Source organism: Onychomys torridus, chromosome 23 (assembly GCF_903995425.1).
Source record: "Onychomys torridus chromosome 23, mOncTor1.1, whole genome shotgun sequence".
NCBI classification, from domain to species: Eukaryota; Metazoa; Chordata; class Mammalia; order Rodentia; family Cricetidae; genus Onychomys; species Onychomys torridus.
In genome coordinates, this window is record NC_050465.1 from 21,667,293 (window position 1) to 21,682,793 (window position 15,501).

The following is a 15,501-nucleotide window of genomic DNA, read 5'->3' on the forward strand; positions in this document are numbered from 1 at the left end:
TTTTTTTTTTTTTTTTTTTTTTCCTGTTGTTGTTGAGCTTCTCAGGCTCCACATATCTGAATGGAACCAACCAGCCTTCTTAAATATTCAGCCCTTTTGTGAAGGATGCAGTGAGGTGGAAGGGGTTCGGTAGGTACTTTGTGAATAGCCTTTACATTAATTGTCCAAGTCACGAAGCCAAAGACCCAGGTTCCTATTAAAAATTTCCTTTTACTTTATTGGTCTCTGTGGTAGTTTGAATGTAATTGGCCCCCATAATCTCATAGGGAGTAGCACTATTAGGAGGTATGGCCTTGTTGGAGTAGGTGTGGTCTTACTGGAGGAAGTGTGTCACAGTGGGAGTGGGCTTTGAAGTTTCCTGTGCTCAGGATACCACCCAGTATCTCAGTTGACTTCCTGTTGCCTGCAGGATGTAGGACTTTCAGCTACAGCTCTGGCACCATGTCTGCCTACATGCCACCATTCTTCCTGCCATGATGATAGTGGACTGAACCTCTGAACTGTAAGCAAACCACCCCAATTAAATGTTTTCCTTATAAGAGCTGCTGTCTCTTCACAGCAATAGAAACCATAAGACAGTACCCATGCCCAATAGCATCCAACTGTGACCTCCATAGACACACTGTCCATTGCCAAATTTGCCTCTTGCTGAGACTGTTCACCAATGAAGAGCCCATACTCTTCTCTAGCCTTTTCCCAGTGACTACCACAGTGATTGATTTCTTGTCTTCTTCCCTTCCTCATCTCCTTCTTCTTGGCTGTGTCATGCTGTCTGGTCAGGGATCCTCCTGCCTGAGCATCTGGGACAACAAGTGTACTCTACAGCATCAAGCCAGAACCATGTTTCCACAGCACTAATCAGAACAACTGAATTACTTCCTTGATGGCTCCCAGAAAGACTGACTTTCTGCTTTTCCCTCCCTCCATGGCAGACCCTTCTCAACAAGCCCTGGACCACCTTCCAGCACCAGAGTCCCCATCCACTCTAACACAGACGTGCCAGGCCACTGGCTTTCTTGCCTTGTCACCGGCTCTCTTCTCCAAGGCTTTCCTTTCTTATTCTGCTACAATGATTTCTGCTCTCTTGTCATTTGAACCGTTTTCCCTAGGAGGGGGTTCAGCCTCGCACTGCCTTCCCCATGTCCTGGACTCCACAGGCAGGATTTATCACATTAGCGTTCCCACATTCTGACTTAAGTCTGTCACAATTAATTGTTTATTGTACTTGGGTTTCTAATATCATATCTAATATGCCACGAGGATGAGGAGATTATAAATATCTTTCTATTTCTTGGTGCTATGGATCAGTCAGCATGACCAGTTAACTGAACTAAGAAGGATTAGTGGGCCTGGCCTTAGGTTAACTTGTGAACTAGACAAATTAGCCTCTTGACACATTCAGTGGAGTTTCAAATTTTTATAAGGGAACTGAGATCTTTAGGTAGAGAAAACCTCAAAGCTCAGGGGTGTGGCCAGGGACATAGGTGGCCAAGTCCCTCGCTTGTTGGTGACAGAGCGGCTCAGTGACATTGGGTGTCTCTTCTTGTGGTGATGGTTTCATGGAAGTCCTAGTGTGGCTCAAGTGTTGTGGGAGGAACCCACCACTCTCTGATTGGATTGAAGTTCGGCTCACTTCACGAGATGGAACCCATGCCTGACACTCTTTGTGTGGCCAAGAACCTGAGGCTGGGTAGGACATGGGCCTAGAGGGAAACCAAATACTACTACTGTTCACGCACACAGGAATAAAATGACTCGTGCTGTATTCCTAGATCAAGGTCTCACACAGTCATCATCACAGAAGCTTCTTGCAGCAGATGGGAACTGACACAGAGACCTCAATTGGACAGTATGCAGAGAGTGAGAGACCTTGGGACACTCAGCCCTAAATGGGGTGTCTCCATCAAAAATCCCCCAACCCCGTCCCCTCAGGGCTCAGGAAACTATGAGGAAGAGGGGTTGGATAGATTGTGAGAGTCACAGGTGAGGGATGACTCCAAGAACACAATGCTTTTCAGACACAACAGAGTCTGTGACCACACAGGGAAGACCTGAACAGGTTCAAGCCAGATGGGGTCAGTGATGAGAGGGAAATAGACACATATTCCCACCCCTGGTCAAAAAGCTGTTTGCTACTGACACCCATTGGCAAAGGAAAGTTTAGTTTTCTCCAGTGGAGTCTCACTTGGTGTATTAGCCACATTAAAGTGCAAGCCCCGTTGTTTTGCTTGGATTTATTTATTTATTTGCTTGTTTGTTTATTTATTTATTTTTTTCCTAGAGCTGAGGACCGAACCCAGGGCCTTGCACTTGCTAGGCAAGCGCTCTACTACTGAGCTAAATCCCCAACCCTATGGATTTATTTTTTCTTATGTCTTTTGCTGGTGCATTATGGTTCCCAATTTTGTGTTGTTACTGTTTGTTTGTTTGTTTTTGTGTGTGTTCTTGTATTTTTTCCCTTTGGATTTTGTTTGTGTGTTTTGTCTGGCTGTTTGTTTGAGAGTGAGTGAGAGTGTGTGTGTGTGTGTGTGTGTGTGTGTGTGTGTGTGAGAGAGAGAGAGAGAGAGAGAGAGAGAGAGAGCGCGAGAGAGCGAGCTGAGTAGGTGGGGATGGGGAACAATCTGGGAGGCATTAGAGGAGGGGGAAGCATTATCAGAATATATTGTATGAAAAATATTTTTCAATTAAAAAATAATGTTCTTCATTAAAAAGAAATCAATGAAAAGGCATTGTGAGAATTTAAAACAGGGAAGCCAGGAGTGCATATAAAAACAATTTATCTCTTCCCTTACTGCTAAGATCCATCAATGACTTTGAACAAGTCAAGAGTCTGTGGTAAAAGGTTCTCACCGTTTTGTACTAGAGAGGGTTACCAGAACTGTTCTCGTAAGTAAGCGAGTTATGCCTGCCCTTTAGGAGGTATAACCTTCTTTCCCTCTCTTGATTCCCACTGTTCCTGGATTGGGAGGCAACTGATTAAAACCAGATGTCCCTTTTCCTGTGTAACAGGGGCACTTGGAATTTTAATATACCCTCTTTATAGGTGTATTAGTAAGCTAATTCTGACACCCAGTGTTTATATTAAACATCCTTACTTCCTTATTCTTTCAGGGAGAAATACTATGGAATTAATTTCAGGTCAGCTTCTTCGGGCAGATGACATTCTTCACAACATCCCATAGGTAGGTGGGTTCCTCCTTCCTCTGTTATGACAGAGGTTAACACCTGTCTTCCCTGCTTTCCTTAGCTCTCAAACATTCTGTCATCTGTTACCACAACTATTCAGTGACTCAACAATAATTTCCCCAAATGACTGTGAGACCTCATTTGGATTTTTAATAAACAGTCACATTCTAATGAGGTCTTCATAAAACTGACTAAATATGTTTAGAAATCATTAGCTTAAATTACCGGTGCAAAAATCTCCTTTGGGAGCCCTGCAGATTTGGTTATGAGACTTCTGGCAGATGGATTCATTCAACATCATGGCAGCATTTTTGAAGCTCCACACAAACAGTGTAAATGGGGATGCCTGGGAACCAGGAGACTGGATAAGACACTCACTGTCCCTCAGGTGGGTTCATTAAACAAGGAAGATGATCAGAACACATCCCAGTGCTATTTAACTGCCAGGTGTGCAGCTGTTGGCAGGTGCCGGGGAAACTGACAAGGGTCCCTTCCTAGATACGTTGGCTGAAAGGGGACACACAACCATGACACAGAAGTCTCAGATAATGACAGGTCCTGGCAGATGTACCAGGGACCCCACTGGAGGAGAGTGGAGCATCTCTGTCTTTTACGCCAGGTGCTGCCACAGGGAAGGCCTCCCAGTGGCCCCAGCATAGGCAATTAAAGCCTCCTAATGCTGAGTGCTTGAGGGCAAGAGAGGGGGGAAGCAGGTCCCCCGTTCCGACTTAATGAATAGGCAGCAAGTCTGTGTAAACAAACATGCATCCGTGCGGCTCATGGGTAATTCATGAAGGACGCCCCACGTGTGGTGCCCATGTTAAGTAGATAGCGGTTGCCCTTAAAAATCATGTCATTTTGATTTCTTAGATGGTTTGTTGGTGGTGTTCCTATGCATGGGAAATGGGGAGTTGCCTCAAAGCAAATGTGCTGCACTAACAACGAAAACAGCCCAGAACAAGGTCAGGGCCTTTCCCCGATGGGACACGACCTCTTGTCAAAACTTCCAAATCCATGGTAGACATTCAAGAACAGATGCCATTAATGTCACTACTAATTGAAGACAACCCCATGACGGGACTAGAGGCCTCTTCTGAGCTCACCCCCACCTTCCCCACCAACCTGGTGAGGGTTTAGGATTTGCTGAAAACCAAACTCAGGCATTTTTATCTCTGGTAAGCCTATGGATATAGATTCACAAATAAACCAGAAACCCAATGCCCTCCTTATGCCCACTTCAGCTACCTATTGCCTGGAGTTTCCATACTGATTTGTCAAAGCCATTGTCATAAAAACCAGTGACCACCCCTTACAGGGCAGGTCCAAGGGGCTGATGGGAAGAAGGAACCCTGACTGCCACCACGGGGCATTTTCATTTGTTATATTTGTAAAGCCGCAGCACTTGAAATGAAACCCAACTACCAGCAAAATGTACCAATAGTCTTTTGCACATTATTACTAGTTCTTTAAAAAAAAATGTTTGCGGATGTCCTGCTTGAGTGTATGTCTTGGTGCTAGAGGATTCTGGAAGAGAGTGTCAGACCTTCTGGAACTAGAGTTACAGACGGTTGTGAGCTGTCGCATGAGTGGTTGGAATTGAACCCTGGTCCCCTGGAAGAGCCGTCAGGGCTAACTGCGGAGGCCTCTCTCTAGCCTTTATGGCTCCCTTGACTGTAGTATTGAACAGTGCAGTCTTCTCTGTTTTTACATCAGAGACCACACCTTATCCACTCTTCCTTAAAATAAAGGAATTTGTCATGCATCAAGACTTTCCCCTCTTAAGGCTACTGAATCTGGGTAGAGCACACTTAGGAATTTCAACTAAGGAACAAAGAATACACACACACACACACACACACACACACACACACACACACAAACACACACACATCATCCTAAACACACTATTGGATGTTGTTATTTTACAGATTGTTCACTTTTCAAAATATTTTACTTCAGGAAACCCAATACTTACAGTCCGAGGCAGCAATGTAGCTCTTGTAAAAGCCCATGGAAGCTGGACCACTACATCCTTAGGCCTCACTAGGGGATGTGGACATTCTTTCTGTAAGTATTTGTGGGGTCAGTCCAGACACTGGGATGAGTGTGCAGTTCCTCAGGAGGAGTGAAAGGCCAAGAGAACTCTCTGCTCCATCACGGAAGAGTTCAAAGGCATACTCAATTGCTCTTTGACACTGTCTGGGAAGCCACCTGCTCTCATCCCCAACCCCATAATATCCAGGAAAATCAGCATCATTATATATATCACTGCTGATCTGAGATTTAAAAATAGAACATTGAAATTAATACCTAATATTTACTGAGTCTTTATAATGGGTCAAAACTTCTCTCCAGGACATGGAGAAATGTTCACATCCAGAACTCCCCAAAGTAGGTGGTTATGGATTGAATATTTTATATCCCTAAATTCAAATGCTGAAACCTGACCACCCATGACCCATGACGGTTATATCTGGAAATGAAGGAGCAAGGATAAATGTGGTTAAAAGGGTGGGGCTCTAATCAATGAGATTAGTGTCTGTATGAGGAAAGACCTAGAGAGCTTGCTCTATCCGCCAAGCAACCTGAAGTCCAGGCGAGAAAGTAACCACGTGAAAGCCAGGAGGAGCCCTCTCGAGATCCTGGACTGGTTGACCTTGATGTGGACTCAGCAACCACATTAAGAAAATAAACGGCTGTGCTGCTTTATGCCTTTCAGCCCAAGGTATTCTGTTATGGCTGTCTGACCTGCTGGAAGCACAGGCACCATTATATCCCACTCCTCAGGGTGCAAGAGATCCCCTCTAGGCTGCCCACATGACCAGCACCTGCTGGACCAGGATCCAAGCCAGCTCTCCTGTGCTTGCACCGCTCTCACAAAGAGGCAGAATTGAAAGAAACGGGTTTTCTGCCTTCAGTATAGAAAATGCTGCCTTGAAAGGTTTTATGCTGTACAGAAAACTTTACATGCTTAAATTTCCTATTTATTTATTTATTTATTTATTTATTTATTTATTTATTTATTTATTTATTTATTATTTCCAGAGCTGAGGACCGAACCCAGGGCCTTGCGCTTGCTAGGCAAGCGCTCTACCACTGAGCTAAATCCCCAACCCCATGCTTAAATTTTCAAAAATTCCAATCTTTCCCAAGCTTTTGTTGTCTTTAAAAAACTCCAAGTCTTAAATAAAAAAAAAAACAACCCTGTATTATTTTCTACTAGTTTTAAAGCTCTATTTGTGATAGGTAGGTCTTTAGCTTTTGCTTGTTTGGGGGCATTCCATGAGGAAGAGATCTTTGTTCTTTTTTTTGGTCCACATGGGTAAGCAAATGTCCCAGCTGGCTTGATTGAAAAGCTTACTAATTATATGTCTATCCACTTAGGGCTGCAGTCAACATCTGGGCCTTCTGTTTTGACATATTGGCCCATTTATTTCTTCCTGTCAATTTGTGACACCTATAATTTTCTCTTCTCCTATGGTCTTTGTCTGGGATAGATTTCAAGGTTGTCCCATCCTCATAAAGTAAGACAGAAAAGCATTTTTTCCTTTTCTTTTTATTTCCTTAGAATCATTTTTTTAAAAAACATATAAAAGGTATTTGTATTTTATAACTTATAAAATTAAATAATACAAAATTTGAGTATTGAGTACCAAAACCACATTTGTGTCTAGTACATTTTCATGGCTGACTTTTGGACATGCTCCAATTTTTAAGTAATTGTTTTGTCAGAATTTCATTTTATTTTGGAACTGGTCTTAGAGAATATGTTTTTTTCCCTACAAATTACCAAATTTATTAATTTATTCTCTTATTGTAAAGATACAATCCTCTTTCTAATATTGGTGATATCTATTTTCTTCCTTTTAGTTCTGATCTGTTGCCAAAGCTTTGTCTATCTCATGTAACTATGTTTGTATTTGCTAATCTTCATTACTGTGATTTAATACTTTTCTTCACTACTTTTCTTAATTTTCTTTGGTTTTACTCTGTCCACTTTCTTGAATTAGATGACTCTTTTAAACTGAGAGCATCTGGGAACTTTTTTAGTTGTTTCCTGTAAGTTTATACACTCCTCCCTCAATATCAATGGGGAATTGATTCTAGGCTTCCCCTGGGGACTCCTTTTTATGTATACTGCTATAGCATTTGCATGGAACTTAGGCAACATTTTCCTGTATACACGAGTTACATCATCTCTAAGTGGCTTGTGATACCCAATACAGTGTACCTCCTATGTCAACACTTGTTTTACTATATTGCTTAGGGAATGATAATAAGTCTATACATGTTGAAAACAGATGCTCTCTTTGTTGTCTTTGTTGTCTTGGTGGATGGTAGGAACCTACTCTTGATTGAATCCATGGAACCCACCAACATGGAGGCGTGACTCTCTGTGACACTGTTTTTGACTTTACATCAGGTCTTATCTTGACCCATGAGTTTGGCAGGGGTTCTTTCCCAGGATCTGAAGTGAAGATGGAGTAATGACCCTGTCATGTTCTCAGGGCAGGCGGATTTTCTCTTCTTTCCCACTTCCCTGATGTTGTCTTTTTTTTTTTTTTTTTAAATAAATGGAGCTGAGGACCGAACCCAGGGCCTTGTGCTTGCTAGGCAAGCACTCTACCACTGAGCTAAATCCCCAACCCCCTGACTTTGTCTTTTATCTGACCCTCCACCTCCACAAGTTTGGATTTTATATTAACACTGATGGCCCCAAGATGTTATCTCTTGACCTTCATGGGTTTCAGAATCAGGCTACCTCTCACCAAGATGGATACAGAGCTCCCCTGCCTGTTTCTGGGCAATATCCAACCTTCCCAATCTCCAGCCCACAGTGTACTTCAAGTCTGTGATAGTTTGACTTTCTTGAGTGCTAAGTTGCATATTTTAAGCAAGTCTATTTACATACTCATACAATGTATGTGAACTTTTAAAAATAAGCATGATTTATCTAGAATTTCAAAATGTTTGTTGAAGGTCAGGTTATCTAGTCTGTCATCTTTTCTAGAATTTTCAGTATATTCCACTTACTGAGATCTTCTTCTGAGACAATTGTTATATTTGTTTGTGCCTCCTGATACCTTTTAGAAACCTTAAGAACCACGTCCCCTTTGAGGTTCTTGCTTCAGTAATTTAATTCTAGGACAACTACCAGGCTGCCTTTGATGGGTATAAATACCAGCTTCCCTAAGAAGTAATGGGCTCTTCATTTGAGCTGAGTGGCACCATGGAATTGAACCCATTATAAAGCAATATTGTACCCTATATATTTACTCATTTAAAACTTGTGCTCTGGAGGTAATCTGATAACATGCCATCACTAAAATTACCGCTGCTCATCAGCTTCCTGGTTAAACAAGGTGAAAACTCATAGACAGTCACTAGAGATAAGAATACAAGAACTTTAGGGCTGATTATGGTTCCCATTTCATAGGTTAGGACACCAAGGCATATTGAAGCATGACAGCATGCTGGGTTTGTAGTCCACAGACAGATCCCAGCAATGCACACTGATTTTAGAGCCATTTCCCCTGACTTACAGAATGATGTCATGTCTATTGTGGCACCCATAGGGTTTTGACACCCAACAACCAGAGTTAATGCTTGGAGGTATTTCTTTGCACTCAATATAGCCAGGTAACGGCAGCTTTGAAATCCTGAGTGCATTCCCTATCTGTTGTTATTGGAACAAATGAAGGCCATTCAGGCTGTGCTTACTGAAAATGTATAAGCCATTGTGGTAAGCAACAGGAGAAGGTGGGTAGTTAAGTTTTCTTTGGGAGTATATGTCACATTTCAAGGGCATGGGTCATGTTTTTCTATCAGTAACCCAGCAGGGAACCAAAGGGCATTTGCCGCGGTTGGGCCAGCTTACCCTTCCCACTTCCACGAGGTTGGTCACCATGATGATGCTGGCAGTGTTCTCGTGCCACACCATCCTCCAGAAATCATAGATGGTCTCCTGCATGGGTCCTGCAGCGAAATAGAACAGAAGCATCACTTTGCATGGGAGCATTGCTGGGGCTTCAAGGGAGTCTGTGCATCTCCAGACGCAGACCCTTCACTTTTAGCTGGATGCCTCTCTGCAGTAGCCACACAGAAAAGAACTCCTAAAACTGCACCTATAGCAATAGCCAATGATTAGAAATTCCTGTCTTCCAATATTATCTGCATTTTGAGTTCTCTTTACCCCTCTTAAACTACTACCGTGAAAGAAAGTGATTTCTCCATCATTTAGCTATTTATCTCCATAATGCTCAAGAGTGGAATTTAAAAACAATGGCTAACATTACTCTTGCTGCTAACAATTGGCAGCTATCCCAGGGCAGTGGTACAGAGAGTGAAATGAACCTCTGTAGGAAAGATGGCCTTTTCTTGTTTCTAATGTTTTTTTCTTCTTCGGTGCCATCAGTCAAATTAATCCCTGTCCTCTTTCCACGTGACTTTCTAAAGTGAGAGAGAGGTAAGTGTTAAGCGGCTGCCTTGCTTCCTGCCGGACGTGGTGCTTTCGGGCAGAAGGTGGCCAGGCGCATTACCCCGTTCCTTACCTTATCCCTTGAGATCTGAGCATTCAGAACTCTTTCCTGTGGCTTGACAGAAAAACAAACAAACAAACAAACAAAAACCCCAAACCCCAAAACCAAACCAAACCAAAAAAACCATGGGGGTGGGATATGGATTACAAAATCCCAGTGCTGATATCACCAGTGCAGAAAGCTGGAATTTAAATGTTCCATTAATTCAAAGTTTTATTTTTTTACATGCGTATAATATACTCTGGTAATATCCACCCTGCCCAATTCTCCTTGGCCCCACCCCAAAAGGTTCCCTCCCATCCCTATGTCCTATTCCTCTTCTTCACTTATTTTTTTTAAAAATAACTCATTGAGTTCAATTAATGCTGCCTGTACATGCACGAGTGTGGTACCATCCTCCAGAGCTTAAAAGAACACCCCAAGTGCCTCAAGCCCATGCATACTTGAGGCTATAAAAGTGGCAGTGTACTGAAGACAAGAAAAAAAAAATCCACACAAGGAGATGAGAGAAATACAAGTTTAGAGGCTTGGGAAGGCACATCCTCTAAGGAAAACCCTCAGACAGTGAGAGCCGCTGTCCTCCTGTACTACAGCATCTTGACACTGGCGGGTTATGGACTCTGCAGGAGTTTGAAATTGAGGTGTGTGACCTGGGATACATTACTTGGTTACTGTGAGCCTCAGGGCTGCCTTCTTTAGGTGACTACACCAACACCCTTCAAGGTGATTTTGAGGACCCTTGGAATTCAAACATTTCAAAAGCAACAAGCCATGGAGGTTGTGTGTGGGGGGAAGGGTGTCTTTGTTAACGTTCACCTCTATGCGCATGTCTGGACGCAGCAACAGCAGCACACTGAGGGTCCCTCAGTTACTCCACTCCTCTGGACCCGTTAGCAATGGTTATGGGGCAAAGCCTCTTGTTCCATCCATCCAGCTCATTCCCCTTGCCTCTGGCACATGTACTATCATCCCCTCCCATGCTCTTCAGAGAACACGGCCCTACGCTCCTGCCAAAGCATACTCAGTTGCCCCATGTCTGTGTCTAATCCCTTTGGGGATGGGGACACACATGCCGCCTCCCGTGAAGCTACACGAGCCATCTCAGCCAGTCCCTGGGCATGTTCGTGCCATTCTCCTGCTGCAGAGGCTGGAGATTTCAGTGACTTTAATCTCAGGCTTCAGGAGGGACAGGCAGACATCAGCTTCTATCAATCACCCATCCCTAGCTTTCATTGTGTACTTAACAGCTTGTTACTTATTCAGTAGGAAAATCCTACATCGCGTCTACCCCAATGTGCCATGGGCAAAGTCTTCCCAATGGGAAGAAAGCCCTGAAACAGAGTGGTGGCCTCATTAGGCACACAGGCCTGTGCCACATACCAAAGCATGGAGAGATAGTTCTGATAACCATACAGTGGATGAGTCAAAGCTTCCGTCATCTTCAAGCTTTCCTATCTATGTCCCCAGGAGATTTCCCGGGTGTATTTGAGACTATGATCCTTTGTTGTGCTTTACAAAGTGCTTCTTGCTAAGTCCTTCGCAGCAACTAACACCTGTGATATTTAATGAAATCTCCTCTGGAGGGAACATGACATCTGGCTTTAGTGCACTTCCTTATAGAACGTCCGTCAGCCAGCAGTGTGAGTGTGTGTGTAAAGTCGCGTGCACGTGAGAAATACTAGCGGGCAGTCCCGGTTTTGACTGCCTTCTCAACTTATGCTTCTATGAGCATCCACAGAAGCTTGAGGACCCATGGTCTTCACCCCTTCTAGTGTTGGAAAGGGGTCTTCCCATAGGGGTCTTCTCACTCAGTACCGCCTTGGAGCACTGATGTGCAATGGTTGCTCCTGACTTCTAAGCAGACCGTGGTCCCAAGTTTCCCTGCCCCAAGCTTTGCTTCCCAGCTTAGCTCAGCCCATTACCCCGGTGGGCAAAGAAAATTTGTCCCTGCCAGTCACTGTGCCACTGAGCTCTGAGTCTACTGCTGAGACAAACCCTGTCTCTAGGGTCACTGGGAATTTCTCTAAGGGCACAGGGAATTGCTTGTCTGTGGAGGAGGAATCCAAACCAGTAGGCAAAGAAAGGAAGGGCTCTGCAAGCTCTCTCTTTCAGATGCTGAGCCAGCCTGACCCGAGGCTCTGCACGGGGCTTACACGGCTTCTGGCTGAGCGGAAGCCACTGTGATTTGTTGTGGCAGAATATTTACAGATGTTCACACGATGGGACAGAAGGTGAGGCTCAGCGGGTGTCCTCCTGTGAGACCATGTCATTTGAAAGGGTAAGGTGTAGACATTTCAACAATACCAGCTCAGTAATACCTTCCATTTCCGTCATATTGCTTGGCACGCACTGAGAAGGAAATGAGTGGGGGGGCCGCTCACCCCCCACCCCCAGCCTTGCAGAGAATGAGGACACAGGAAAAAAGTTGGATACAATAAAAAACCCAAGTGAAAGGCGCTCAAGGATGGACTCCATTGTGTAAGATGAGTTCTCTAGTTCACAGGAGGTGAGGGATATTACAAATTATAATTTCAAACCAGGGTAGGCAATGTACACCACGTTCCTTTCACATCAGAATTTCTATACAGTGTGTTTTCCTGTTAACTAAAGCTGCTGAGAAGTCAAGGTCCTCTGAACACTCACAGTGGCTTATTTGAGCTTTTTAAAAGCAAGGTATAAATACCAGTGCTGCTCCAGGATACGCAGAATAAAATTTAACATCTTTTGAGGGAGTTTTACTTCCCAGGCATGGTTTGAAGTACCTGAAGTGTATTATCTCATTAAATTTAAAATTCACCATCCTATGAAACCAGACATACTGTCCTTGCCCCTGCCGTTGGATCACAGACAGGCTCCCAGAAGCATAGTAAGTGTCCGGATCACACAGCTGGTGAGCCATGGAGTTGTCTTTTCTTTCCCTCCCTCCCTCCCTCCCTCCCTCCCTCCCTCCCTCCCTCCCTCTCTCCCTCCCTTCCTTCCTTCCTTTCCAAGACAGGGGGGCTCTCATGGCAGCTGGCCTCCAACTCACCATCTTCCTTCCTCAGCCACACAAGTACTAGAATTAAGAGGCTGAAGGGTAGCCTGACTCTATTCCATCCCAGGTCCTCCAAGAGAATAATTTAGCAAGCTTCCAGCAGAAAGGTGTATATCCTATAGTCACAAGAGGAAGACAGCAGAAAAACCCTTTGCAAAGTGGTTTAACATCAGGTTGTTTTTTCCCCGTGTGCTGGCCTCCTGCTGAGACAGAATAACATTCACCTTCATGAGCACTGTAAGCCCAGGAGTTTCTCTGCCAGCCCCCAGCTCTTCCGGAGCCACCCAGATTTTTGCCAGAGCACAGGCTTCCTGTCTCCCTCCCTTCAATGCCACCTCCCTAGTCTGATGGCAGCAGCCTTTACATGTAAAATGCCCAAGTGGCTTACACCCCTCAGCCCCCTCTCTGTTCCTTAGTCACTCCCCTACACACACACACACACACACACACACACACACACACACCATAAAAACCAGCAAACTTGTCCCAGTTAATCTCATCTCCTGTTTGCTATTTCCTAATAGGTATGGAGCACAATGCCAAATGTGTTCTTCCCCACAGGCCTCTTTGGGGACCCTTCCCTGTGTGCCATTCAGAGCCCACATTTCATACCTGTTTCAATTCAGCAGGCTAGAAATCACTTCTCTGAGCCACTGTCGCAAGCCCTTCACAACACTGAATGCTCCTCATGGGGACAGTGTGCTTTCCTTGGAAGTTTTCTTCTGTGAACGGTCTACGGGTCTACGTACCGGCCCCCACAGCACAGGCTCAGCCTCAGCCTGGTTTTGGAAACTCAATATTTTGTCTGGGATCCTCCTAGTGACACCAGGGGGCAAGGATGAGCAGTGCCAGTACCTCTCCTATTTTCCAGAGGCCTGTCATCGTCTAAGGAAGAGATCATTCTCAGCACATGCTCTCTCACAGCGGGTGCAGTGCGGCCCATGTTCCAGGACAACTTCCAATTGAGTTATGCAGAGCCTCGAGACATAGGGACCTTCCAAAGGCACAATGTATTATTTTCTAGTATTATTTCCCTGATGCTTAATGTCTATGTGAACTCTTCAGAAAGCTACCTCCCTGAGAAGCCTGCATGCCTAATTGCCTCTCTTGCCCTAAACAAGACCTCTGCTCATCTCGATGTGCTTGTGGGCATTGCCCAGGAGTAAAAACCACAGGAGTGGAAAAAAAATACAGCTGGAATATTGACCCTAGAAAGACAGGGCTCCCTGCCTTCCCAGAGAACTTACTGCGAGGGTCAAACTTGGTATTTTGTTCGCTGTGGGAGGCCCTGAGTTTGGCACTCCCGAAGTGCTAAAAGCTGCAATTATCATCTTTTAAATGGAACCAGAATGTCTTCCAGGGTGCCTCATTTTCTTCCATTAAATGCAAGGATAGGGTTTCCTGTGTTTTCTTTTAGATTTGGAGATTTGGTTTGCTGTGATCTGTGTAAGACAGTTAAGATATATCTAACATATATCACAAAATACTTCTTGTAGTTACAGAGATCCTCATTTTATCTGGGATGATATATAATATTACCTCCTGCAATTGATAAACTCACATGCTCGAGAAAAGATTTATGTTTTAAATTATTTTTATGTATGCATATGTGTGTGTGTGTGTGTGTGTGTGTGTGTGTGTGTGTGTGTGTTCATGCACAAGCCACGGCTCGCATATGGAGGTCAGAAGACAGTTTATGAGAGTTGTTTTTCTCCTTCTATCATGTGCATACTGGGGATGGAACTCATGTTTTCAGGTTTAAAGCTGAATGCTTTTACCCAATGAGCCATCTTGCATGTCCTTAATTTTAGATAAAAACTCAAAATTCTGAAAGAAAGCCACATAATTTTTTCAAACTTTCTTTTGGGGATGCAAGAAAGTTGTCTGGAGACCAGAAACTATAAATGGATTAAATCGTGGATAAAATGAGTGGAAGGATATCACACTGGTGCATAAGCAGGGTTATGTCACTGAAGACTTGCTGAGCCTGATACACGGCCCTGATGAAGAAGACTGAGAAGGCTGGGTTCAGGCCCTGGTCAAGGTGGACTGTCCTGGAGTTGTGACCTGTTACCATCTGAGAGAGGAAGGGGACACACAGGGGCCCTCTTGGGAAAAGATGGGCTTTTTGGAAGAATTGTGGGTTTATGTGGAGAAGACAGATATTAAAGACACACATGGGAAGAGACAAGTGTCCTGACGGATCCCATGCCTGGGCGAGGCAGAGAGAGAGAGAGAGAGAGAGAGAGAGAGAGAGAGAGAGAGAGAGAGAGAGAGAGCGAGAGAAGGAGAGGATGTGGTTGATGGTCTGAGTAGATCTATGGTAAAACCTGCACTGTGGGGATTCCTACTGATGTGGCTCAGCCATCACTGTGACCAGGGGTCAGCAACTGTAGAGAAGAGAGGATGGGAGGAGCTGATAGTGGGCTGAGAGGTATAGGGATGGGGCTACGTCCTTCTCAGGATCACTTGAGCCTCTTGCATATTTCAGAACATGTCAGTGTCTAGGCTAGACAGGGGAAATTGGCTCAAAAGATATAGAGGACACATACAGTGACTAACAAGAGAAGCACTGTGTGCCACAGTTATTCAGAGAAGGAGAAGTCTGGAACTGGGAGGTGGCTCAGGGTGTAAAAAGTGCTTGCCCTTCCAGACTGACAAACTGAGTTCAATCCTTGGAACCCAGTGGTGCACATCTGTAATCCCAGCCATACTCCTAGGAAGAGACAGGGAAGAGTGGAG

At 44.4% G+C, this 15,501-nt stretch overlaps 1 protein-coding gene across 11 annotated transcripts in view; it reads right to left on the reverse strand.

Moving 5' to 3' along the window:
• Positions 1–15,501, reverse strand: part of Ptprm (protein tyrosine phosphatase receptor type M) — a 709,515-nt gene that overhangs the window by 49,500 nt on the left and 644,514 nt on the right. For all 11 annotated transcript variants that reach the window (XM_036172971.1, XM_036172968.1, XM_036172967.1 and 8 more), the window contains one exon: positions 9,065–9,162. In XM_036172971.1, coding sequence (XP_036028864.1) covers positions 9,065–9,162 — 98 coding nt within the window. The remainder of the gene's footprint in view (positions 1–9,064; positions 9,163–15,501) is intronic.